This window comes from Numida meleagris, chromosome 1 (assembly GCF_002078875.1).
Source record: "Numida meleagris isolate 19003 breed g44 Domestic line chromosome 1, NumMel1.0, whole genome shotgun sequence".
NCBI lineage: Eukaryota > Metazoa > Chordata > Aves > Galliformes > Numididae > Numida > Numida meleagris.
Genome location: NC_034409.1, coordinates 53,762,275 through 53,786,954, shown reverse-complemented (window position 1 = coordinate 53,786,954; position 24,680 = coordinate 53,762,275). Strand labels below are relative to the sequence as shown.

General features: G+C 44.0%; 1 protein-coding gene and 1 long non-coding RNA gene across 2 annotated transcripts in view; one reads left to right on the top strand and one right to left on the bottom strand.

Moving 5' to 3' along the window:
• SYN3 (synapsin III) overlaps positions 1 to 24,680 on the bottom strand; it is a 212,324-nt gene that overhangs the window by 165,731 nt on the left and 21,913 nt on the right. The window contains exons 3-4 of the mRNA XM_021386408.1: positions 18,914 to 19,402; positions 4,393 to 4,450 (exon numbers count right to left, since the gene is read on the bottom strand). Of these exons, the coding sequence (XP_021242083.1) occupies positions 4,393 to 4,450; positions 18,914 to 19,230 (375 nt within the window). The 5' untranslated portion in view covers positions 19,231 to 19,402. The remainder of the gene's footprint in view (positions 1 to 4,392; positions 4,451 to 18,913; positions 19,403 to 24,680) is intronic.
• Positions 8,283 to 24,680, top strand: part of LOC110393552 — a 41,851-nt gene continuing 25,453 nt past the window's right edge. The window contains exon 1 of the long non-coding RNA XR_002435034.1: positions 8,283 to 9,443. This is a non-coding gene — a long non-coding RNA (uncharacterized LOC110393552). The remainder of the gene's footprint in view (positions 9,444 to 24,680) is intronic.

Here is a 24,680-nt window from a genome sequence, read left to right as displayed (position 1 = left end):
TGTACATAGGAGTTCACTGAAAATAAACCAGGCAGTGGGAACAAGTGAATGAGCTGTGCGAGAAGAATGCATGTCAGACAGAGAGACGGACCCACCTCGTCACAGCAGGAAATGGTGGGAAGAAGATGGGTGGACAGACAACAGGAATCAAAAGTTAGATAAGACTTTTGGCCTCATCAGAGACCATCCATTAGCTAATTCCAGGAAAGATTTTTCTGAATGAATTGAAATGCCTTTAGCAAATATCTAAAGGAAAGGTACTCAGACTGGGAGAAGCGCTGCTTGCTCTTGCCAGTTAGGTCTGTGCTCTCCTCATTCCCTCATGTGTTTTCTTCAGCCCATGCAAGACACAGGACTGAAGAAGACCACCACACCCATAGGGTTTGGGCCCTTGCTGCTATCAGTACCATGTCACAAAACCCTTTCTTAAAGCGTTGCATCTACTAAAAGGAGTCATGTTTCCTTTAGCATCTGTCCATTTTGTCAGGATAAATAAGCTCAACTCTTTCTGTTTGCTGTCGTAAGTCATGTCTCCACAGTCATCCCTGTGCACATCTCTTACTCTGCACAACTCCTCTTCATGGGCATCCGTATCCCAGGTGTGGGATGTGACCACTGCCCAACAGTGTCATGGTTTGGCTAATGGAGCTGTGGTTGTCCAGGCCTCAGCTCCAGCTTTCCTCTCATCTTCTGCTGGTGACACACAGCCATACAGCATCCTCTTTGCACACGGAGCAAGCCTAATTCATGAGGAGATCCACAACCCAGGACATTTTATGATCCATACGGGAAATTCAAGGGTCATATGAAATCCTTAGAGAAAGCACGGTTTGGTTTTTACTGGGACAAGACAGAGAAGGTAGTGGAAGAGGTCCTAAACTAGTACCAGTTGCCTTCAGTGATGGAAAAAAAAAGAGCATAAGGCCTACGGTACACTTCCTTCTCCTCCTGAGTAGTCTGTATTTCCTAATGCTTCATGTCCTCTGGCCAGGGAAGGAGAAAGATGGTCTGAGAAGATAAAAGCAAAATCAATTTCAAGAGGGACTAAAAGCAGCATTGCCAACTCCTCTGGCACTTAAACTTTCTTCTTAAAGCTGAGCTTAACTATATACCCATTTATATAATCAAACTTTTCATTTCTAAAAAACATTCACTAGCTGTTCTATTTCTAGAGGGAAAGAGCTGCAGATGTATACCCTGCAGTTCTCAAAGCCAGAAATCATAAGGCAAGTAAAAGCAACAGCATGGATCAAAATCTAATGATCTTATTTTAAGCATAAACCAGCAATAGTATTTTTAGACTCAGCTGCTCCCTAAAGCTTAGGGTTTTACCCATACTGAGTAAGACTTAAACCGTCAGGATTTAAATGGGAATAGGTCAAAGAGATTTTCCCTTATCGATCAGTGTTTCATTCAGTCTCATGAATGACTACTGTTGCTACAAAAGGACGTGTAGTGAAAAAAATAGCCAGATACTGGCAGTGTAATGGAAACTACCTCCAAAGTAAATGGGGCCCTCATTCAAGAGAGCATTTGCACAGAAGTTTCACCTTGTGCAAACTTATGTTTTATGCTGAAATCAAATTATGTGGAAATATTTTGTTTATAAATAACTCATGCTTGCTTTGCTGAATGATCTCCTAAATGGACTTACACCAAATTTACTACTCTGTATGGGGAAAAGTTCTTGCATGAATAGGCTGGAGATGTATTGATTGGCTAAAGAGAGAAAGCTTTGGAGCTGCACTAGTTATAGAATCATAGAATCATAGAATTAGCTAGGTTGGAAAAGACCTACAAGATCACCTAGTCCAACCATCCACCTACCACCAACAACCCCACTAAACCATGTCTCCCAACGCTATATCTAAACGTTTCTTGAACATCTCCAGGGACAGTGACTCAACCACCTCCCTGGGCAGCCTGTTCCAGCGTCTGACCACTCTTTCAGAAAAGTAGTATTTCCTACCCATGGAAGTACTTCTACCCATGGATTAGCATCGAAGACATGACTTAGCGATGTCAGTCAGTCTTCTTTATGCCAGCACTAGTTCTACTTAAAAATACTTAACTGTGACCATCCCCAGTCTCCATTTGATAGTTGATAATTAAAGTCATTGGTGACCATTGCTTCTCTGAGGCCCAGGACTAAAGCCCTCACTACTACCAATGGTATTTGATTCCTCTTTCACTTAACGGGTTGGCTTCCTATGTTTCCTTTTCTCCTGCATCCTTCCAGGAGTGTAGTTGCTTCCCAGCACCCCAGCACTCAGCATGACATCTCTGAAAATGAAGTTGTGTCTCTGAGTTTCGGTTAAGGATAGGTGAAAAATTCTGCAGCCTCTAAAGGAAATTAATTAATACATTTTGGACATTATGATGAAGATTAGAAGAGAAGAAGAAAAGATGGGAAAAAAGTCAGCACCCACATTCATTTTAATTGAATAGCAGAAGAGAGTAGAGGCTACACAGTATATACATTGGCTGCAGTTTCTCTGACAGCTCCCTCTCCTACTCATTGGCACCAGGTGTGCCCATAGAGTCTATTGTCTCTTTTTAATGGTAATGGTTAGTGGTCAGCTGAAGAACAAGGGCTTGGAGGTGGTACTGAGGTCATTCAGTTCATTTCTGCATTAAACAAACAGAAAACCTTCTTCAAGAGTCCATAAAACCTATTTTCATACAAGCCAAGTCTTATAGAAGTAGTTCTCTGAGCAGCTGGATGGTATTTAAGTCTCTTCCCTGTGGGTTATCCAGTGTCTAATAAGAACTGAACCCCTGCTGAAGGAGCTTGTTGAAACTTAATATTTCGAAGCTTCTGCCTGTTTCTCAAATTCAGCTGAAATCAGCCAATGTCCTCCATTGTTTTGGGTGTGGGGGATAGACAGCGAGACAGCATGATCACATATGTCTTGCATTCTTCGAACAACAGCCAAGGGGGAGAGGCCACTCAGAGAACTGGTAGGGGAGTTTAACCCAGATTAGATAACTGACTTCCCACTGCTGAGAGTGAGAGAGACTATGCTGTTTTCAGTGCTTTTACTCCATTATAAATAAGCGACGTTTTGACTTAAAAATATTCCTGTTTTCCTTCTCTGCTTCCTCCCTTCCCCCCCCAAAAAAAACCCCATCCAAAATGGCTTGCAAAGAAAGAAGAAAGATTTAATAGAGATGGAGATGAAGAAGAAAAAGCAGCAAGGCAGATTCTTCCTTCAATTTAAACCAAGTACTGAGCATTCTAGAAGAACAGCAAAAAATGAGTTCTGTCAGAAAAATTAGGGTAGTTCTTTTTTCCCAGTGTGATTTTTTTTCAAGACTGTTGAATATTTGGATATTTCCTTTCATGTTTTTCTGCCATTCAAACTGTTTTGTTATTTAGTGTTTCAAATCAGAAGAGTTTCTTTCCATAAAGTATAAAAAATTCTCCTAAGACAAACTATATTTCTGTCTGAGGCAATGATGTGTGGGTACCTGAAGCAAGATCAAATGAAAAGAGGAAAATTAAGCATTTATATATCACAGTTGCAAAAGATGACCCGCGAACTTTTCTGTCCTAGACAGATTTTGATCAGACTGTGAGTTCACATACACAGCTTTAGGCAATTGGACACTACTCCTTTGAAAAGAGAAGGAACAACTTGTCATGGGTAGTGGGTCTTAAGAAAGTCTTCAAAACCACTTCATTAGTACTTTTATATACACATACGTGCACATCAACATACATGACACAGAATCACCAGGTTTATAAAGACAGAAAATACCAGGTCATTCAAACATTCACCGCCTCTCTTTATCCATCCAAGTAGTTTTACAGCCCTAAGAATATGATTTCTTCACAATCACAAACTCAGCTTTACATCTCTCTTATTATGCCTGCTTTCAAATTAGGCACCTGCAGATGGTTATTCACAATCATTTCTGCTGTGACAATTGCACTCACCACATCAGTCAATGCTGAAAATATTTTGCTGCGTGCAGTTGTTCTGTGTATGGAAACCAAAACTTTTGGATTTAAATCAGAATAAGTTGGAGGACTTCTATAACTCACATGTGGAATATAACATCACTGAGATGCACTGCTGTGTACTGGCTTTTCACCTTTGCAGACACATATATGGTACTGTGAGGCAGTCCTTTGATGGAAGAAACGATAGTTCCACCATCAAAATGGAAAACTTAATTTTGGGTTGAAATAGTGACTGATTCTGCAAAGGCAGGAAGAGAAGATAGGATATTTTCACTTAGGTCATACATCATTTTCTAAAATGGACAAGTGTTAAAACTTGTCCCCAGTTCCTTTCTTCTCTTGAAGAATATCCACAGATGATCTGTTGTTGAGACCTCAGCTCTGCCCACACACATTTCTTACAGTCAAGTTCAGTTGTCACTGACCTGCTCCACACGGATATCAAATTCTCCATTCACCTTCTTCCCCTGGAAATACTTGGCCCTGCAGAAGAAATGAGAGAGATGGGAATGGTTAAAGAGAGTTTGTGGCTCTTGCTGCACACTATTTTGCTTCAGCAGTTCCATTTTTGCTGAAGAATTTCTATCCGGGTCACGGCATGTTTTCCTAATTCCCATCTTCTTCAGCTTTCTGTTCTCCAGAAGAAACCTGCAGATGAAAGCCAGATGAAAACCATATTGGAAAGTTCCTTCAAGGCTTGTGACTTTTTCATTTTATTTTCAAACTGAAAACCACATGTTCTCCTAATCTTTTCCAGAGCAACAGCGCTAATCAGTGATTCCTCGCTAATCTCATTTAATAACCAATCTCTATTCTGTAAAAGAAGGAGAACAAAGCAAGGCATGGCATCAAACTATTTTTTTCCTGATGTGAAGCAAGGGGCTTTATCAACACAGCTTGCAAAGCTTTCTCTCTTGCTCACTCACTAAAGAGCTGCTTTCCCACTGCTTATCTTTCTACTACTAATTTAGAGAAATTGTATATGCATCTACAGTGTCATGAATGTAGGATCTCTTGAACTGAGAAATGGTGTTTGTTTTCAAGCTAAATAGTATCACAAGAAGGACCATTTATTTGTGCCTTCCATCACTTCTTCAACTAGCTGCCTATGCTAGATAGACCACAGAGCACTTTCAGAGAGGAAAAGGCTACAGCTGTGCTGGAGAAGACGACATAGGAAAAAGGCAGACAATTATAGTCATTTTATTGTATATGATGCTTATTATATTGATCAGTCAGCAGGAAAATTGCCAGTAGAATTTCTCCTGTGGGTATTAGCTGAGGCAATGGAACAGGTTGCCCAGTGAAGTAGTGGATGTCCCTTTTCTGACATCCAAGGTCAGGCTGGAGGGGCACTGAACACCCTGGTCTAGCTGTAAGTGTCCCTGTTCACTGCACAGGAGTTGGACTACATAACCTTAAAGAGTCCCTTTCAACTCAAACGATTCTGTGATTCTATTTCTCCCCAGTTTTCCCCCTCATAAAACAAGCTTCACATAAGAAAACATGAACGTAGATTATTTTCTCAGACCCCCCAAAATTTCGGGAAGATCGTGTAGGTTCCAAAAAGCTCTTCTGTTTGGAAAGTGCTGAAAACACAGTTAAGCTCGGCAAGATTTGTTTCCAGAGACAAAGTAACTCTCTGAGTTCTGTTTCCAATTGGCAAAGACAGGACAGAAAAAAAAAAAGTAAAGGAAAATGAAGGGAAGCCGGCTTTACTCCCTATTTTATAGTATTAGCAAAATAAGAAGCTGGCTCACATTTTTACTATGTGTCTATTTGTTCCAATAAAAAAGGAGAGACAGCAGGAAGGCAATTTTCCCCATGGCTGAAACGCACCAGTTTTGAACTGAATTCTCCCCTCCCCCAGCAAAGAGAAATGTAAAGATGCTTTGTTCTGTGATCCTGGCTAAAAACCAAATCGAGTTTTTGTTTTATTAGGAAAAGATATTAAAAAAGTCAGAAGTTTTCCACGTGGTTATAATGAGGGCATCTGAGGGCTGTACCATGCTTCCCTTCCCAGACAGACTATCCATCAGCATGGTGCTAATAAGACCTCTGCATGGATGCTAGCAAAGGGACGGTGTAACAGCCAGGTGGCTCAACGTGGCTCAAGCAATCCCTGTCTAGTGTAACTAGCAGAGTTCTGGCCACTTCTTACCCTCTTTCGAGTTTATGTGTTGCATGAAAAACAGCAACTCACCAGACAAGTTGAGACATCACACCTCTAACAATAAACAGGAATGCTAAATGCACTCAATAATTCCATCGTATTTCTAGAGGTATGGCTGGGTCTGGCAGCCTAAGTATAGGGGATATTGCTAGAACCAGCAACTTCTGAAGAACTGGAATAAGATTTAAGTAGGCCCGCAGGAACTGGTCTGAAATTTGAGGCGCACTATTCACTGGTACAAGCTTGTTTTATTCCCAGCTCACTCATAATACATGCTCCTTACCCACATTTATGAGATACACTTCCTCCCTCTATGGCCCCTCCACTTTGCTGACCAGCTGGTTGCAGACTCCTTGGTGCTGCTTTGCTTCAGCTTGTAATGAAGTGTGATTAGCCGTGGTCCTTAGCTCAACACAGATGGAGCGAAGAGACTTCCACTCCCAGAAATTATCCTTCACACAGTGAAAAAATCTTCTCTCTTGTGGTGAGGTATTGGAACAAGCTGCCCAGGGAAGTGGTAGAATCACCATCCCTGGAAGCGTTCAAGAACTGTATGGATGTGGCACTGAGAGACATGGTTGCTGGGCATGGTGTGAATGGGCTAATGGGTGGACTAGATGATCTTAGTGGTCTTTTCCAACCTTAATGATTTTGTGATTCTATTAACACTGGCTCTGCTCATGAATACAGAGAGGGCACATTCAGCATGAGGATTCCTCGGAGTAGGACAAGGCACCTTGAGTTAGACACCACGTGACCTCCTCTCCTTCTTATCCCTCCTTCCACGCAGGTTGTCCCATCCCATGTCTCAGGCAAATATTTATTACCAGCACAATATATTACTTTCTTTCAAAGACAGCCTCCAGGAGGGCTAACCTGTTCTGAGTGTTTCTGAAGACTACATGCGCTAATCTATTTGCAGCCAAATAGTTAGGTGAGGCCATCATTTTGACACAATCCAGGGTAAGAATGAAACAGAATGAAACATTTCTTTCTGAAAACATTTCTGAAATGGATGGAGTGATATTTTCAATTCGCACCTGGTGTTTCAGAGCCCTGGGATGTAGAGGCTATCATGCTGAAATAAAAAATGGCTTTAGCCTTGCCCTGGAGTCCTTGAAATTTTAAGTAAACTGGAATTGTTGCTGATGCTGTGGAAACATCATGATTCCTCTATGGCAAGAGGGAGCTTTTTTTGGTCAGTACTGCACAGCAATGGAGGAATGAAAGCAAGAGTGCACTGTCTGATAGGGATGCAGGAGAAAGAGAGATAGGCACTTCTTGCAGGTGGGACAGCTTGTTAGACTTCTGTGAATAGTGTCTCCCCTAAATCAACATGAGCTGCTAGGTGTTGGGCTCCTGCAGGCCTCTGCCCAGGAGATGACCTGCTGTGAGGTTACCTAGGTAGCTTGTAATGCAGCTGTGGGCCTCATGTAGAAGGCCAGCCAAAAGCCTTTCTAAGGAGCTTGGAAGCGTCTCCCTTCATCTCCGCCACAGCCAACCACCAGCAATCAGACTGGCTCATTGCCTGGGGTGGAGGCTGCCTCATAGCACCACCAGCTTGGGACAAGAACCGGCCACATGAGCTCACCTCAGGCAGCCTTTGGTGTTGACCAATGGTCAGCTGTCTAGCTCTTTGTTTTAAAGCATATCAGATATTCACTCTTCCAGAACACAGCATTATAATTTGGCAATGCAGGCTATAGATGGTGTGGTGCAGTTGCAGTCATTTCAGCAAATTAGCACATAAACATGTTTTGATTGATGCAAACTGCTGGGCCACACTCAGGAGTAGTTCTTGGGTGGGATTCACAGTGCTAGCAAATATGTTTAGATGTGGCCACATCAGTTGGGAGGAAGGAAGCACTGTAATAAACAGCCAAAGGCCTGCCCTGTCTCTCAGGGGGAGAGCTTTCCTTGAAACTGTCTTGTTTACAGTGAGGAAGCTGCACACCCTGGAAAAGGACAGGTTTTCAGGGTGTAAGGGCATCAGGCAAGCATTACTTCTGCTTTCTGCCTGACGTGGTTGCAGGGCCACAGGAAACCTGATGCCTCTTCTCATGAAGTAATTTGGAAAGAATAAAAGCTTGTTTTCCAGGGCTGCCATGAAACAGTCCCACTTTTCCTCAGTGACTGTGGCTGTGGCAAGCGTATATGCAATTTTTCTGCTATATACAGAGTGTATCCTGAATAGCAGCAGGGAAAAAACAAAACAGCTGATGGTTTTGATCAGTTTACCTTGAATTACATACATCAGAGAGAAAATTGGCAGAAAACCCATGACTTTACTGCTTAGGTGCCTGTGAAGCATCCTTCTGAGCAAGGGATGCAAGCACTGATGCAAAGCTGCTAACAGACCTGTGAGGCACTCAGATACCAGCAGTGGAGTTTGTACTGCAGCTGTGAGAGTGTGCCCAAATCTCTGTGCCCCCCTGCCCCCATGCCATGTATACACACTCAGTAAAGGAATTGTGGACGTGTTGCTTGTGCAGAGCTTATGCCATTGCTTCTGGAGTTATTTCTTCTCTCTTCTCTCTGCTTTTTTTTCTCTTGGTGCAAAGAAGCACATCAAAGCTGCTTCAGAGGGCTGCTTCAGTACTTTCCTCTGAATCTTTGTGAAATGGAGACACTAGAGATGCAGCTGGGGACTGCGTAACTTCAGCTAGGCTGGAAAACACTCTGCACAGGTGAGGAATAGGAGAAGACGTACAGCTATCAAGTGTCAGTTAGAGAAAATGCTTAAGGAACTCTTCTCCAGGTACAGTGCCTCTAGACAGCATTCAGTGTAAGAAAAGGCACCAAATACTGAACTCAGCATCAGAATCAGCCAGGAAGGATGAGAGTTGAAGCAATGGACTGGGAGAGCACAGTGGTTCAAAGCTTAAAGTTGTTCCTGCAGGTCTGTTAGCTGAGTGAAGTTGAGGTTATGACACATTACACAGTTTTGAAGACAGGCTGGTATTTTGTAGTAAATTCATGGGACTTCCTCAGGGCATCCCTGTAAAATGGCTTCTGCATTAAGCAATTTTTTAGTATAGGAAGAGATCAAGAAAATAAAGCTCAAAGCTTCCTCCAAGAGACTCCAAGGCAGCTGATGTAACCCTGTCATTGCAATTTCTTGTGGTGTGTCTTGGAGTAGCTAGGTCCTTCAGGTGAGCCAGTAAGCATTAAGCCTGAGCCCAAACCCCTGTGATGTGAATCAGTGCAGGCAGCTTCTGTGACATCACTATTTGACAGAGGTCTTGAGATGCAAACTCAGGAGTCGGCTTGCACATGCTCCCCAGAACTGGGCTCGGTCTGATGGTGAGCATGCCATGAGGGGGATGTTGTAATGGTAAATTCAAAGAATCATAGGATCCTGAGTTGGAAGGGACCCATCAGAACCACTGAGTCCAACCCCAGGCTCCACACAGCACCACCCAAAAGTCAGACCCTACATCTGAGAGCAGTGCCCAAATGATTTTTGAACTTTGGCAGCTCAGGGCCATGCCCACTGTCCTGGGCGGCCTGTTCCATGCCCACTGCCCTCTGGTGCAGAACCTGTCCCTGACCCCCACCTGCTCCTCCCCTGACACAGCTCCATGCCGTTCCCTCGGGCCCTGTCGCTGTCACAGAGAGCAGAGCTCAGCGCTGCCCCTCTACTCCCTGTGAGGAGCTGCAGCCGCCATGAGGCCTCCCCTCAGCTCCTCTGCTTTGGGCTGAGCCAACCAGGGCCCTCAGCCGCTCCTCAAGTGTCTTGTTCTCCAGACCCTTCACCATCTCTGTAGAACTCCTTTGGGCACTCTCTAATAGTTTTATGGCCTTTTTGTACTGTGGTGCCCAAAGCTGCACACAGTGCCCTAGGTGAGGCCGTACCAGCGCAGTCTGCTGGGTTTGTGCCTCTGGGATAAGATGCAGCAAAGAAAGAAAGGAAAGCCACTCTTTGGGTGGAGACCGCTTCTCACCTGGAGCTTGAGGGAGTGGGATGAAGAAAAACGGAGAGAAGTGCTGAGAAGGAAACATGGGTAAATAAGCCAAAAGGGGTTATCTGAATTCTTTCCCTTGAAATTGCATCACAAATATTTCTCTGAAGCCCTTGGGAAAATGAGGCATGGCATTTCTTTCTGGGGCAGCTTAGAAAAGGCTGAGCTGGTGTCCCTGGGATTGGGTGTGGGGGAACCTCATGGAGAGAGGCTGGGGGTTAGCCACTGTATGAAATCCCTGTGTCAAAGGGCCTGGGGGCCCGAGTGATGCACAAGGCACTCACTGTATGTCCGCATTGTCTCCTTCATAAAAGGGGCTGGGACTGGGAAAAAGGAGGCAGTTTCTAGGATACTGGCCAGCAGCTGCTGGAATGCCCTGACCCCCCCAACCCCCAACAGGCTGTAAAAGCAGTGGGGAGGGAGGAGGGAGAAGAGGTACATTTATGCCCTTTTTTCTTCAGGGGTAAAAACAAGGGAAGTTTTCGTTTCAGGGACCAGCCCTCAGTGCCCTGAGTGGGGACACTTCTCCCCAGTTGAGCAATTCCCAGCTGCAAACAGGAAGGACTTCTGAGACAGTTAAGTCCTGACTGCCCAGAGCATAGGGAAGAGAAAAATCACTGGGGTGAGTGCTGGGGTCTGCAACCGACTCAAGCTCTTGTCTACATCTGCTACAACCCAGAGACTTTTACACTTTGATCAGGTGTGGGATGGGCTGGTTGGTAGTTAATATTTATTAGGTAGGAGTACCTAATAAATCCTAGGAAGTTGTTCAGGATGCTGAAGATGATGGATAAGCATGATTGATGTATGTTTTGACATCTTGGACAGCAAAGTTTTGATGACAGGTTTAATAGGCCAGAGCCAAGAACAAATAGAAGGGGATCCCCATTTTACAGGTGGGGAGGAAGGGACTAAGATGCACATTGAAGTTTAAGGATGCTACAAAAGGTAGCATCTAAATACACTGATACCTTGCCAGGAGCTCCACAGCAGTTTCAGCTCCAGCTTGGGATGTAGTGCTGCCATAGCCAGCCCGAGGGCTCCATGGGGTGAATTTAGCTTGCCTTCCCCAGAGCCAGCCCAGATGCACTACAGGTATGTCCTCAGTGCCAGCGGTCAGATGGCAAGTTGATGGGAACAGAGCTCCTCTGTTACCTTCTTGGAACAACTACAAGCCCAGCCTCCTCTGGTTTCTGTAAAACAACCCCCAGGACATTACTATCTATGGGATCACACAGGAAGAAATGCCTCAGTGCCCACTCCTGAAGAGGTTTGTGTCAGACTCTGATGGTGCTCTGGGGCTGGTTCTTTTTTGGATAAAGGAAGTCCTCATGGTGAGGTCCTTTGGGGTTGGTCTAGATGATCCCCAGAAGTCCCTTCCAAGCCCTATGATTCTGTGATTCTTTGTGAGGTCCCAGACCCCACCCTATATGGCTGGAGGTGTTTTCTTGGCTTGAACACATACAGAAAGGGAGAAAGGGAAGTTTCAGGGTAGGAATGGAGAAGGGCTTTTTACATCTCCTTTTGTACGTCCTCCCTTCCTCTCAAGACTAGGAGTTGACAAATGGAACCAAAGGCCTGGTTTCAGAGGAGATCTGGGCCAGTAAACAAACAGCACTTTAACAATCACAGCCAGCACCATTCAGGCACTCTTTCTATTCCTTCAACTGCAGAGTCCCACACAATGCTGGCCCCCCAGCATCTTCCTGTGCCACCTCATGCTCATGGCATGGGGATAATCAAAGTGACTGGCCAAGAGAAGAAGCACTGGTGAGTGCAACACGATTACTTTTTGTACTCAAGCCGCCAGGATAGGAAGGACACTTTGATGTAGGTCTGATCCCCCCCAGACTACCCTCCAATGGGCCAGCATCATGATCACATTTCTGTTGGTGATAAAGAGCTGGGACTGGGGAGGCGTGTTCAAGCCCAGCATGAGACAACTATTTTATTTTGTGCAGAATTCAAATAGTACATTGCTGGCACATTTTTACCCTGCTAAATCTAGATAGTATGGCTTGGAGCTGTTTGCAAGTGGTATCATTTTGTTGGGGATTGTGCAATGCTTTTTCCTGGTTCCTCCTTGGAAGGGAAAACCTTTTTCTGCTCTTTCTGAATGTTAGGAGTTGGTGAAGTAGGCTAACTCGCACAACTCTGAGACAAGGCTCCTGGCTTCCAGCAGAAGAAATCTGGCCCACGAACCTTGAGAAACACATCTGAGGGATGTTGTTTTATTTTTTAAATATGCACAGAACTAGACAGGACATTCTGAGGTTAAATTCTATGCATTTATAGGATCTCTGGTAAAGCAATTAAGGTCCCAGATTTGACTTGCATTAGCATATTTATAACCTGGTGGGGAATGTTTTCCATATTCCTTGTGTCTATTTTTGTAATGATACTAATCCTTTACATTTCTGTATCACCTTTCATGCAAGAGGACTAGATCCCAAGTTGCTTTGCATATGCAGGACAAAAATACAGGCAGACGTGCTGGTGATACACCTAAAACAGATTGAAAAGCAATGTGATAAATGTGATTTATTGAATACCTCCAAGAGCCTTACCTCTTTTTCACCCCTATGCCTGTCAGCTAGGGAATATTTCTAATTTTGAAAATCTTCATGCTGCTTCCAAGCATGCATACATACACATGGTTTAACACAAACATGCCTCCTCTGTCCCTAAAATGGAACTTTGCCCTCAAGTTGTGCTTGGTGTGGATTTTAGAAACATTCAGTCCTGGTTAGACATCATTAAATAAGGCAAATGTAAGGCTTTAGCTAGAATTTTGAAAACATAAATTTCACTTGTAAATTGTTAAAGTTATAGCTGTGTAGTTGCACAGATCTTGTGAAACATTAGAAGGTTACCTCTCTGTAATAAAGGCAAATTCATAATTATAGGCAGTTACCACCATATTAGATGATTGTGAGTTTCTTACTAGGAAATACTAACAACTTTTGCAATTTAACCTGGAAATTCCCAAGGTCAAGCTTGAAGTATAAACTCTGAGTTACAATAATGATAAGTGAGTTATAAAAGTGATAAATTACATTGAAGTCCAAATTTAAAAGCTAGTCCTGAACTTCCTGTTATATTTCAGTGAGTTAAGTACAGAAATATTCCTCTCAATGTGAGCTTTTGCATATCATCATCAGCCTACTCAAAGCATGGCATTCAAGATACTCACGGAATATCTTTGAAAAGCAGTTCTTTGCAAAAAATTAGGTCTGAGAAATTCCCAAAATACTAAAAATTACCCTGAGACTGTTATATTTGACCAGCTATATTTTTGGACAAACGACGTACTTAAGGTTCAATATCATCATATACTATCGGAAGGAAAAATAGCTTTATTTTAACAAAAAAGTGTTGGTAATTTCCTTCATACACTGAAAAACAGTAATCCTGTCAGGTCAGCCCATAATTAGAACTGAGCTGAGACATTATTATTTTACAAAGAGTCATTTCAGTTGTATTAAGAGGATTTTGTTCAGTATTAATCATAGTTTTTCTCTTCTTTCATTTTTAAATTTTTGGAGACAATATGTTTAGGCAGATTTGGCTGTAAAATAAATGGGAAAAAAACCAATTCAACTTTCCATCTATTAAAATATCCTCAGTGGCTTGTTTTCAGTGAAATGTGGCGCAATCCTAGCACACAAAACAACACCACATAGGGCACATGCCTTTCGTGCAGGACAGCATAACCATTGTTAGCACTTGAAACAGCCTGAAATTTGGACAACGCATGCCAATGGCTTTGAAAATTGTCATGAGGTATTTCATGAATACAGCTATGATATATAACCAACACAGCAAGAACAACTTTGTTATGCTGTCTGGTCCAAAAAGCAATGTTTTTAGCATATGTTGTTAATGGAAGCCTTAGCTGTGCTTGATCGCTTCCCAAATAATCTGTTTAAACATGAAGCATTAGGCTCAAAAGCTGAGCACTTTCGCAGAGGAGGTAGGTTTACAATTCACAATGCTAAATACTGCTTGATCTGCTGAGACATTCAATCGAGCAAGAGCATGATTTTACTTAAGGGCACTTTGAGCGAGGAAGTTGCCAGAGGTGGGATGCTTTCCTCCTGGCTGAGGTCAGGCTGCTGGAGCTGGCCTTTCTGCTGTTACATGGAGTCCTGCCATCCCCTTCCTTCATGGTCTCGCTGCTCTTAGCTGTGTGTTTGCATGCATGTGTGTGTATTCATGTCTGAGATCCCCTTTCCTGGCAGCTGCTCTGGGTGGGTTGTGGATGCATTTTCAGGAGCCTCCCAAGGCACAGTTACTGCTTGCCTGGATTATAAGGAGCTGCTTCATTCTGTAGAGAAGTGCACCCAGTTGAGATGTGCACCATTACTGAGCTCTGAAACAGTTTTCCTCTAATATGTCAGTGCATGGGTACTGTCACTTCTGTGGTGCCTCTGAGGTCTGCTTGTCAAAGACAAGAGCACGAGGGAGCTGCACTGATAGTGTTTTCCTCTTGTGCATATCCTGCGCATGGCAGATTAGCTGTGTGCTTCCTTATGATGTGCTTGAGCAGAGTCTTGGAGAAGAATGGAAAATTTGTCCAAACATTGCCACTTTAACAGAAAGCTGGGTGAGTTCCCTTGCTTTTAAAGCATGTATCTTTATTTTACTGCTGCTAATGCAGAAAGCAGCTGATGATATTCCATGGAGCTCACATTATTTTTATAGTGCTTTGCCTTTGGAGTAAACCAGAGCACACTACATGTCAAGAGTGGCAAGGATTTTATGGAGGAAGACGGGCCATGAATTCTCATGGGTGCTTTTCACTTCCTCCAGATCTCCAAGATATGCAGAGTACTATACTGTGCCATCACAAACAGAGTAGCTCCTTAAAAATAGAAAGGATTGCCATTTGTCATTTTAAAGTGCCTTCAGCATGCACACGCCTATTTAGGTTGTTAGATCATTTCGTCATGCACTTGTGCAACACCTCATCCCAATCCATTAATTGCAGCTCTTTGCCTCTGCTGTAATACAAACAGTGATGATAAATTAATGTCTGGCTTGGCAATATTGCTGCAGTCTCCAATTATGAGAAAGTGTTTTCATTTAGAGAAGATAAATCAAATGGCAGATTCCACCGTCTCTCACTCTTCCTGTCTGTGAGCAAACTAGTCCTTATTGTCAACTCTGTGACTTGCTATGGGGGAAGAAGATCCCTGCTCTTAAGATAAGGGTAACTCTTAAGCAGTTTTTTGGGGAGTGATCTTTTCTAGGTGAGTTAACTAGTTCAAAACAGAAAAGGGCCCTCTCTTGAAAACTAAACACAAAAGTTTCAAAAGTAGCAAGAACCAGAGTGGGCAGAAGTGAAATGCATTGCAAAGATGATGCTTCTTCCAAAACCCAAGTCACCAGCGCAGGAATAACAATAGGTTGTTGTTGTTGTTCACACTTGAAATTATTGGAATGTTTCTGTACGCGATGCAGAGTGGACAAGCCAGAATCTCCAGATAGCCAACTTCTTTGGACATGCTCTCACAAGGTAAACACTGCTGCCATTGACCTCGGGTTAGTCAGCTTGAGCTAACCTAACACCCTTGCTGAGACCAAGGTGACTGACGTTACTCGGAAGTACCTTACCAAGAAGAAACACCCACAGAGCCACTGCTCTTCACTACTGTCAAGGGCTCACTGAATTTCCTGGAGAGGTGAAAATCAACTGCAAGCAGCACCCCTGTGGTCTGCTGGGGTGGTTGCACTGGCACTGTTTCAGAAAGGACCACAGTACCCTAGGCTAAGCATGTGTTTTTGCCCATATTACAGAGAGCCATGGTAGACAAGCGTTAGTAGTATTTTCTTCGTTTTCATGCCATGCATATGCCACAATACTTAGTGATTGAAGTGATAGTGATGAATACACATGCTTATTTTGATCAGCATCCTCACAACCTTAGACACAGAGTGAAAGCAGGGAGCCTTTTCAAGCAGCACTATTGGATATCTGTAAGCCTGTGGATAGAGGCAGAGAGCTGGGAAGAATGAATGGGGTTCTCCACCACAGAATCATCACAGAATGGCTTAGGTTGGAGGGGACCTTAAAGATCATCTAGTTCCAACCCCCTGCCATGGGCAGGGCTGCCAACAACTAGATCAGGCTGCCCAGGTTCCCATCCAACCTGGCCCTGAGCACCTCCAGGGGAGGGGCACCCACAATCTTTTTGGGCAACCTGTTCCAGCACCTCAACACTCTCCGAGTAAAAAAATTCTTCCTAACATCTAACATGAATCTCCCCTCTTTTAGTTTAAAACCATTCCCCCTTGTCATGTCACTATCAGTCTGTGTGAGAAGTCAGTCCCCCTCCTGCTTTTAAGCTCCTTTCACAAGTACTGGAAGGCCGCAACAAAGTCTTCCTGGAGCCTTCTCTTCTCCAAGATAAAGAAGCTCAAATCCCTCCATCTGTTTTCAGGAGAGGTGCTCCAGCTCTCTAGTCATCTTTGTGGCCCTCCTCTAGACCCTCTCCAACAGCTCCATCCCTCCTGCACTGAGGGCCCCAGACCTGCACACTGTACTCCAGATGAGGCCTCATGAGGGCAGAACAGAGGGGGACAATCACCTTCCTTGCTCTGCCGGCCACCCTTCTTTTGATGCAGCCCAGGATGCTTTTGGCCTTCTGGGCTGCAAGAGAACACTGCTGGCTCATGTGCAGCTTTTTGTCCATCAGAACTCCAAGTCCTTCTCCACTGGGCTACTCTTAATGAGTTCTTCTCCCAGTTTATACATATATCTAGGACATCTGGCCTTGTTAAACTTCATTAAATTCTCATGTGCTCACTTTTCGAGCATGTCCAGGTCCCTCTGGGTGGCATTGCTCCCTTCTGTTGTGTCAACTGCACCACTCAGCTTAGTGTCATCAGCAAAACTTGCTGAGGGTCCAATCCTGCTGATTATGTCATTGAAAAGGTGTAGAAATCATGTGTAGAAACTGCTGAGTTACAGACAGCAAAGGGATAGCCAAGACAGGAGGACGCAGGGAATGCTTACATACAAGTGAAGGAGTGAAGACAGCACGGGTAGCCATACCTCCTCTTTATAATTCCCAGCTGCTGCTCCTTGGACAAGCTCGGTTTGCAGAGCTCAAAGTCTGCATGACAGTCCAGCAGCTGGGAGATATAAAGTCAAGGAACTGAATGCAATGTGTATTAAACCATGAAAACACTGCAACCGAGTCCAGCCCCTCCCCATCATCTTCCCTGCCCAGACTACCTTCAGCACCATTAATCTCAAGGAAAAACTGGATTGGCCTTTGAGCTAGGGCTTTCCTCTCTGATTACACTGTTTGGACTAAGCAGTGCCGGCTAAACTCCAGCTGCTTGAGCAGTGCATTACAGGCGCTCCCATCTCCAGCTGGAGGATGCTATGTTAGGGGACTGCCACCTGGCAGCATCTTAAAGGAACTGCAAAAGGCTGAGCAGAGGCGGAGGTCGGTGACCCTGCTGGGAAGCTTACAGGTGCACACAGGAAAGAGAGATCAGGGTTGAACCAGAGTGGTGTGGCAGACTGCACTATCCTGAATTAACGTGTTGCTACTGTGGTAAAAGACAGTATGTGGTGAAATTTTTGATACAATTACCATCTTATCAGGGACTTTCCCACTCAGTCAAAAAGTTGCTTTTCCTTTGAGAAAAATCCCACTGTTTTCCCTCTTCTAATTCAAGCTGGCTGAAGCATTCTGACCTAGCTGTGCTCGGTCCCTGCCCCTTTTCTCTAAGGGGAGGGAGAAAAGCAGAGCGTGGGACTTTTGCTTTGTGCAGATACCTCCAGGGAGACAGGTCCCACCTTGTTCTCTTGCTCCTGGGAAAGTAAAGAAGACCAAAGGTGACCACTTTCCTGAAAAGTGGAGTGGGGTGAAGAGAACAGTAAAATAATCTCCCCTGGCTAAGACCTGGTAACCCTACTTCTTTCACTACCAAGTCTTCAGGTTGGTCCTCTTTCCTGTGTCAGCTTGTGTTGAAACAAGCTGGCAGACAAAACAGTATCTATCTCCTTAACACATGGTCTAGGTTTTCCCTGAAGTATGTCTCTCCACCAGCTTTCGAAACCAGCTGACTTTGAAAGGGAGCACACCGCAAGCAGTAAGACTCTCCTCTAACATTTCAGAAGACTTCAGCTGTCCTACCCTCTTAAAAGAGTCCTCTGTTACCAAATATCACAGAAAACATACTTCCAAACTACTGTTTGTAAACAAAAATCTGCAGGAGCAAGACAAACTTAAGGCTTATGTGAGCCTGAGAGTCTTTTGCCCATAATCACTACGATGAACAGGTGAAGGACTCTTGACCAGCCAGTGAGCTCTGGTAATTACTATTGGTAATAGTAGGACTTCATTATTTTTTGTTAATTTATGAATAAATTTGCACCCAGGGAAAAGCTTGAGAAAGAAAGAGCTAGAGAGAGGAGTCCCTTTTCAATTCTAGATCTGGCACAGATAGTAAACCAAACTCTCTTAGCATGTCATTAAAACACCTTCAGCTACAATCTCCTAGGACCAATGCTGGATGTGCCAGCTCAGCTAAGCCAGTTGAGCCAAGAATGCTCTGTGTGTGCTCGTATATTGAGCCTCTCAAGGAGTTTGCCAGTGAGTGCCAAACAAGCATTTTTTAAACAAGATCTGAGGAAAGCCTAGTCTGCTGTTTATGAAGGTCATCCAACCTAGCTGATGATCTAGATGTGAAAGGTTCTATGTATTCCTCTGCAGATGTCCTGTGCCTCCTAGATCCCTCTCATCCCCCAAGCACGGTGGATCTGAAGGCAGAGGGATGACTATGATGACTTACCAGTCTGTGTGTGCATCATCAATAACCAGGAGGATCTTGGGTTTCTGAGCCACAGGTGGCGTGGAGCTTGTTGAGTGATCAATCAGTCCTGCAGCCGCTTGTGTGGTTTGCTTCATGGCACTGGAGATGGAGCTGAAGATGCTGGTGCTGGTAGAGGAAGACTGCGAGGGCTGCGGTGGCTGTGGGTGCTTTCTCTCCATGGCAGGAGAAACTGGGGAGCTCGTGGAGTTGTCGGGACGCTGCAAGTCCATCATGTAGCCATTGGGCAAATTTGCCACGAAACTACTGTCTGAGAGACGTCTCCGGAGGAAATTCATTGTTGAAGTGCTGTGTGGAAACCTCAGCAAGAACAAGACTCTACAACGGTGTCACTAGTCCTGGAGAAACGCTTCTATGTGTGCAGGCAACTTTGTTGTTGTCCTGGTAGGTTTTCCTTCTTGAAATCCTGCCTGAGAAATATGCCTTTGTTATTCAGTTATGTTTCTTTTCCTGTGGAAAGAGAATCAAACACATACATGTGGGATACATTCTGTGAATTTTACATAAGGAAGACTATTCTGACCTTTTAAATGAGTACATTAATCCACAGTGCAAGTAGAAAGGAGGACGTGTTTCTCTGTATTCTCTGTAGCATGCTACATTGGTACAACCAAGCAGATAGGACAAAGTAGGTTGCAGGGCCTCTCTCCCATCCCAAAGCATTTTTCAGTCCAATGACTGAATTTCTGACCAATTTACACCAGCTTAGGCACTAACAATCCAGTAGAAATGGAAATAAAGCTCCCAGCATACTTACAGGTTTTTTTCCCCATAATTCTGACTATAAATGATGATTGTTAAAAGAGAGACAGTTTATTTATGATATTGTCCTAATATGTGTAATAAGCATAGTATGTTTATTACAAAATAACCAGAAAATGGTCCAGCAGGATAGAGAATTGTATCATCTTTGGCAGGCTTGTTAGCAAGGCTCCACAATTAAGAAGCAAACGTCCTAAATTGAAATAGCATGTAGAAAACAAGCAGTGGAAAAATCCTCCTACACATCTTGATCAAGTTCAATGGAATCTTCAAAATACACTTTTCTGTCCCTGCTGCTCCCTGCATTTAAAACTATTAGACTTAGGGCCAGTTGCATACTGGTGGCTGCTAGACAGATACAACAAATGACCTGCTTTTCAAGTCTTACTGGTGGGATCTTTGCAGGTACTCAAACCTGGAAAGTTTTTTTGTTTGCTTGTTTGTTTTGTTTTGTTTTTAAGAGGAAGGGTCTGTTCCTCTGCTCATCTTTTCCAGAGAGAAAATGAACACTGTGGAATGTAACTATCTGGCTCTTTTCCCTTGACCATAGTATGACGACATTGTTTTTACCAAGAACATAAAGTTGTTCAGCAGTTAAATAATTTCACAGAATGAGTACAGACACTTTTTTTTTTTAATGACACCTGTGGTCACAGTCCAGAAATGAGATTTCCACATTAATTCCCCAAGACCTCTTCTATGCTGACACAGCATTTTATCTTGTTGACCAGAGGCTGGTTGGTGAGGTTTAGAAAAAAACAAAGGATAGAAGGATATTTCTGGTAAAATATGAATGTTTTTCAAGACAGTCAAATTTGCAACAACAAAAGTGAAAAGTGCCCCATACATCAAATGAGATGAGTCAAGCGAATCTCTGGTATTGCTATTAAATCACATCCTTTTGAATGAGTCCCTACAAATGCTAGGACTCCTTACCTTGAGCTGCCCACAGCATCCTCACTCACTGCTTGCACTCTTGTCCCAGTCTCCAACTACTTCCAGATGGCAGGAAATTGTTTCCTCCCAGCTGGTCCAAAAGAGCTCAACATTTGTGATTCTCCCTCCTGGAGATACAGCTGAAAGTTCATGAAGAACCAAACTAGTTTTAAAATAAGATGTCATTTAATTTCAACTACATGGATTTACAAAGTTTTAAAGACATAGGCTTCAGACCTCTCCACATCCATAGCTGTCTTAGCCCCCCAGAACCTTAGTGAAGCTCACTCAGAGGATCCTGGCAAGAGTAAGAGAGCTACAAATAGCTCCCTAGCACTGCCCTCTAAATCTATAGTCATCCTTCACCTTCCTGAACTCATGGGCACAGGAGTCATCTGGAGCAGAGGGCTCTCTGCTGAAGCTGCTGACACATCACCTTATTAGAACGATTTTTCTTTCAGGTTCTTAGCCCTGGCAGTACAAGTTCTTTGTGCTTACTGGAGCCTGGGGGTAGTCTTTTCCCAGAGAACAGCAGAAGAAATCTTTAATGACTTCCTGCCACATTTACAGCTGATAATGTATCTCAAAGCATTGTGCTGACTTCCCACCCGATCCCAGTGTGCCCGGCAACTGCACAAAATCAGCAGACACACACCAGTAAGCATTTCAGTAGCCCTCTCTGCTTATGCAGCAGTTGTTCCAAAAAGAAGGTAATATATCCATGAGTTATGACCAGATATTTATTTCATACATATGTCCATACACATTTGGCTTGCTCTTGTCCTACCACACTAAATGAGTGTCAGCACAGAGCCATACATGGTTACCCACCCAGGATGACCTCAGTGGTAGATCATACAAAAACTTTGGGACATTTATATACAGGCCGGGTAAAAATGTGTTGTGCTGTTCTCTCCTCAGAAACCTGTGTATTCTACCTTGTATAAAACACATAAGAGCAATCCCTTCACTTTAATAGCAGTCCACTTAAGTGTTGCTCTAGTCCTGGTTAGGAGGAGCATCCAAGATATCTGTCAGCCATCAGAAGGGCTCCAAATGATTGTCTGGTGATATGCATAGCAATTAGGTGTGTTCTATTGGAGAACCTTGGCGTAAGCTGGCAAGAGGTAGGACACAAATACAGTTTCAATACCAGCTTCAAGACAAGAAGTTTTAGCACCAGACTGCCCCAGCTGCTGGTTCCTGCTGTGACAGCTCTCAGCCACGGGAGGGAACCTGGCCCCAGCTATACAGGCTGTACAAGGCTGATTTCACTAGCTCATCTCCTTGGGATGGGGTCCAGCAGGACTTGCATGCTCTTGGAACTGTTTCTCCCCACTGCCAGGTTCTTGCCTGGCTGTTTCCTCCTCTGCAAGTTTTCACTCTGCTAAAGAACACAAGCTACTTGCAATGCATTAGCAAGTGAAGCAATGGGAAAATATCTTCTGTTGAAGAAGGGGATGAAGGTGTGTGCTATAGGGCATCACAGGACTGGGAAGGGCCAGAGTATCCAGTGACCACTTGCCTACTGGACTCTTTCAAACAGCAGTATTTACAGTGCCTCATGATTTTTTTCACCAGGGGTTTGGTAGTGGAAGATGTTGCCCAGGAGACACTGCAGGATGATAAAACTCCCTTGTCCAGAGAGTTTGGGATGCTGTGCTGGGCTGGCACTGTCTCTGCTTGCTGTGAAGACTGGGCTGTGTGCCCTTGGCTTGGGAAGTAAGGAGAGGAAACCCAAGACACTGATGTCATGGGGAAATCTCCCTCCAGCAAAACATGAGGCAGATACATTCTAGAAGATGCTGCTGCTGCAGCAGAGTGGCACCTGGATCTGCTCTGGAATAGGGATAGCAAAGTTTGACTTTAATAGGAACTTTGACTTTGGAGTTGCCAAAGAGATGGCCCAAACTGTCCTTATCACACAACTTTTCCCAAGGAGATGAGTAATGTAGTCAAAATAGCCCTCTTTTTTTTTTTTTAGTGAAATTAGTGCTGGCTTCATTATACCAATTTATTGGTTGCCACAAGCACAGTCACTGAGGATATAATTGCAATGGGAGCAGTGCAATCAGCCAGCAGATTCCTTTGCTCACTGGAAAACCTCATGATCTGCTTTTGCATCATGCACATTTGCTAGCTATTAACTTTCAGCAATAGAGATTTTCCTACGGGCACAGTCTGAGTAGGTTAGGACTTCATTCTCCTGCTGCTTGAAACTCCTGTGGAAATCCTGAGGGCTCAGCACGTCATACCAAATCTGGCTCTGCATAGCTCTCACAGCACGCAGCTCGGCATCCACCCAGCGTACATACAGTTCCTACCCTAGCAGACAAGCAGGGCTGTAACTTCAACAAAACCAGGAGCCAACACTTCTCTCAGAAACAAGACAGAGCTGCTAAGTAGTATTTTGTCACTCCATAGCCACAGGTAGGAGAGCTGCTGGCTCTACACCATCAAGTTGTACCTTGCTTCTGTGTACACCAGTCTTCCTATGGCTCACGTGCAGATAAGTCAGCAACTTACTGCTGTGCCAGGCACAAACCTGCCCATAGGAAGGCCTGAAATACAGCCCACAGCTGAAATACAGCCCATGGGCTGCTTCCAGGCAAGGCAGCAGCTCCTGCCAAAGTCCCTGAGCTGCCTCCCACCATGCAGGAATAACCTGCTGCTGGGAAAACAGTGGGCATCTGGGCCATGGAGCTGCAGGTCGGGGCTGTGGGCTGAATTATGGAATTGGGAAATAATAAATAAGGTGTAGGAGAATGAGCGAGTCTTGAAGAAAGAAAGAAAGCAGGAGAGAGGGGGAGAAGGAAGAGAAGGCACAAGCAGAAAGGGAGGAAGTGAACAAGAATCAGTTTAACCAAAAGACAACACAGGAGCATGTGGAAATCCTAACAATACGGGCACAGTCAGAGAATCAAAAGAAAATGATGAGAGCAACTAAATGAAGCAAGAGCAAGGTCAATTAGAGTTAACCTTGAAAACAACAGCAAAGAGGTTGGCACCATCAGCTCCTTACTAACATGCAGTTAAACTTCCTGGCTGATATTTTTGGAAGGGCAAGGAAGGGAAAGCAATCTGTTCCCTTACTATGCTGATAGCATCAAGGCACCTAGCTGCTTTTTCTCAAGGACATACTCCACAGAGATGTAAGTTATCTCAAAAAATTGTTGACATGTGTTTGAAAACAAGAACAAAGCGTTCACTTAAGCCTCTTGCCATCCCCCTGGATTACTTTCTAATGTGCAGTAGCTTCCAGAGGGAACCAAACTCAATTTCACACTGTTAAGTGTGCTTAGATTTCCCCTGAGTTTGTTATTTATGCCATCAGGTAATGAACTAACACAGCCATATCTGCTGCTATCTGATTCTGCTCCTGTCAGCCTCAGCTGAGCATTACTGGGGGCAGCGAGATGGAACACCCAGTGTGGATGTCAGCGGTGGAGATCATCCTCCCACTCTGTCATAGTGGATCCTCAGGGGGGATGTAGAGATGAGGGGATGCTCCTCACCTGGCAATGGCCACTGGCTAATGCCCCTTACATCTGCTTTGCAGATAGCCTGTAGCATGCATGCACAATGTCAGATATTCCCAGGCATCTCTTTCTGCCTTTGGGCGCAGGTGGAGGTACAGACATACTAAGGAGTTCTAAATCCAGCTACATGGCTTTCTGCACATAATTTCAAAAAAGGAAAGTTATTCTAGTCAAATTCTCAGTGTTTCATCTTGTACAACATCAACATTCCCAAACTTGTTGCAGTTCAGGAATTGAAAGTAGAATAAAACAAGTAGTTCTGAAATTAAAACTTTTGCTAAGTTTTTGTGTCACCTGACACAGTTTTGGGACTCAAGAGGTTCATGTATTCAAACATTTCTTGGGATTTGTCTATAAAAGTCAAAATTCCACAAATCGGTAAATTAAAACAACAGGTGATAGAGGGAAAAAAGAAAAGAAAGAAAAAGGAAAAAGAAAAAGGGAAAAAAGAAAAAGGGAAAAAAGAAAAAGGGAAAAAAGAAAAAGGGAAA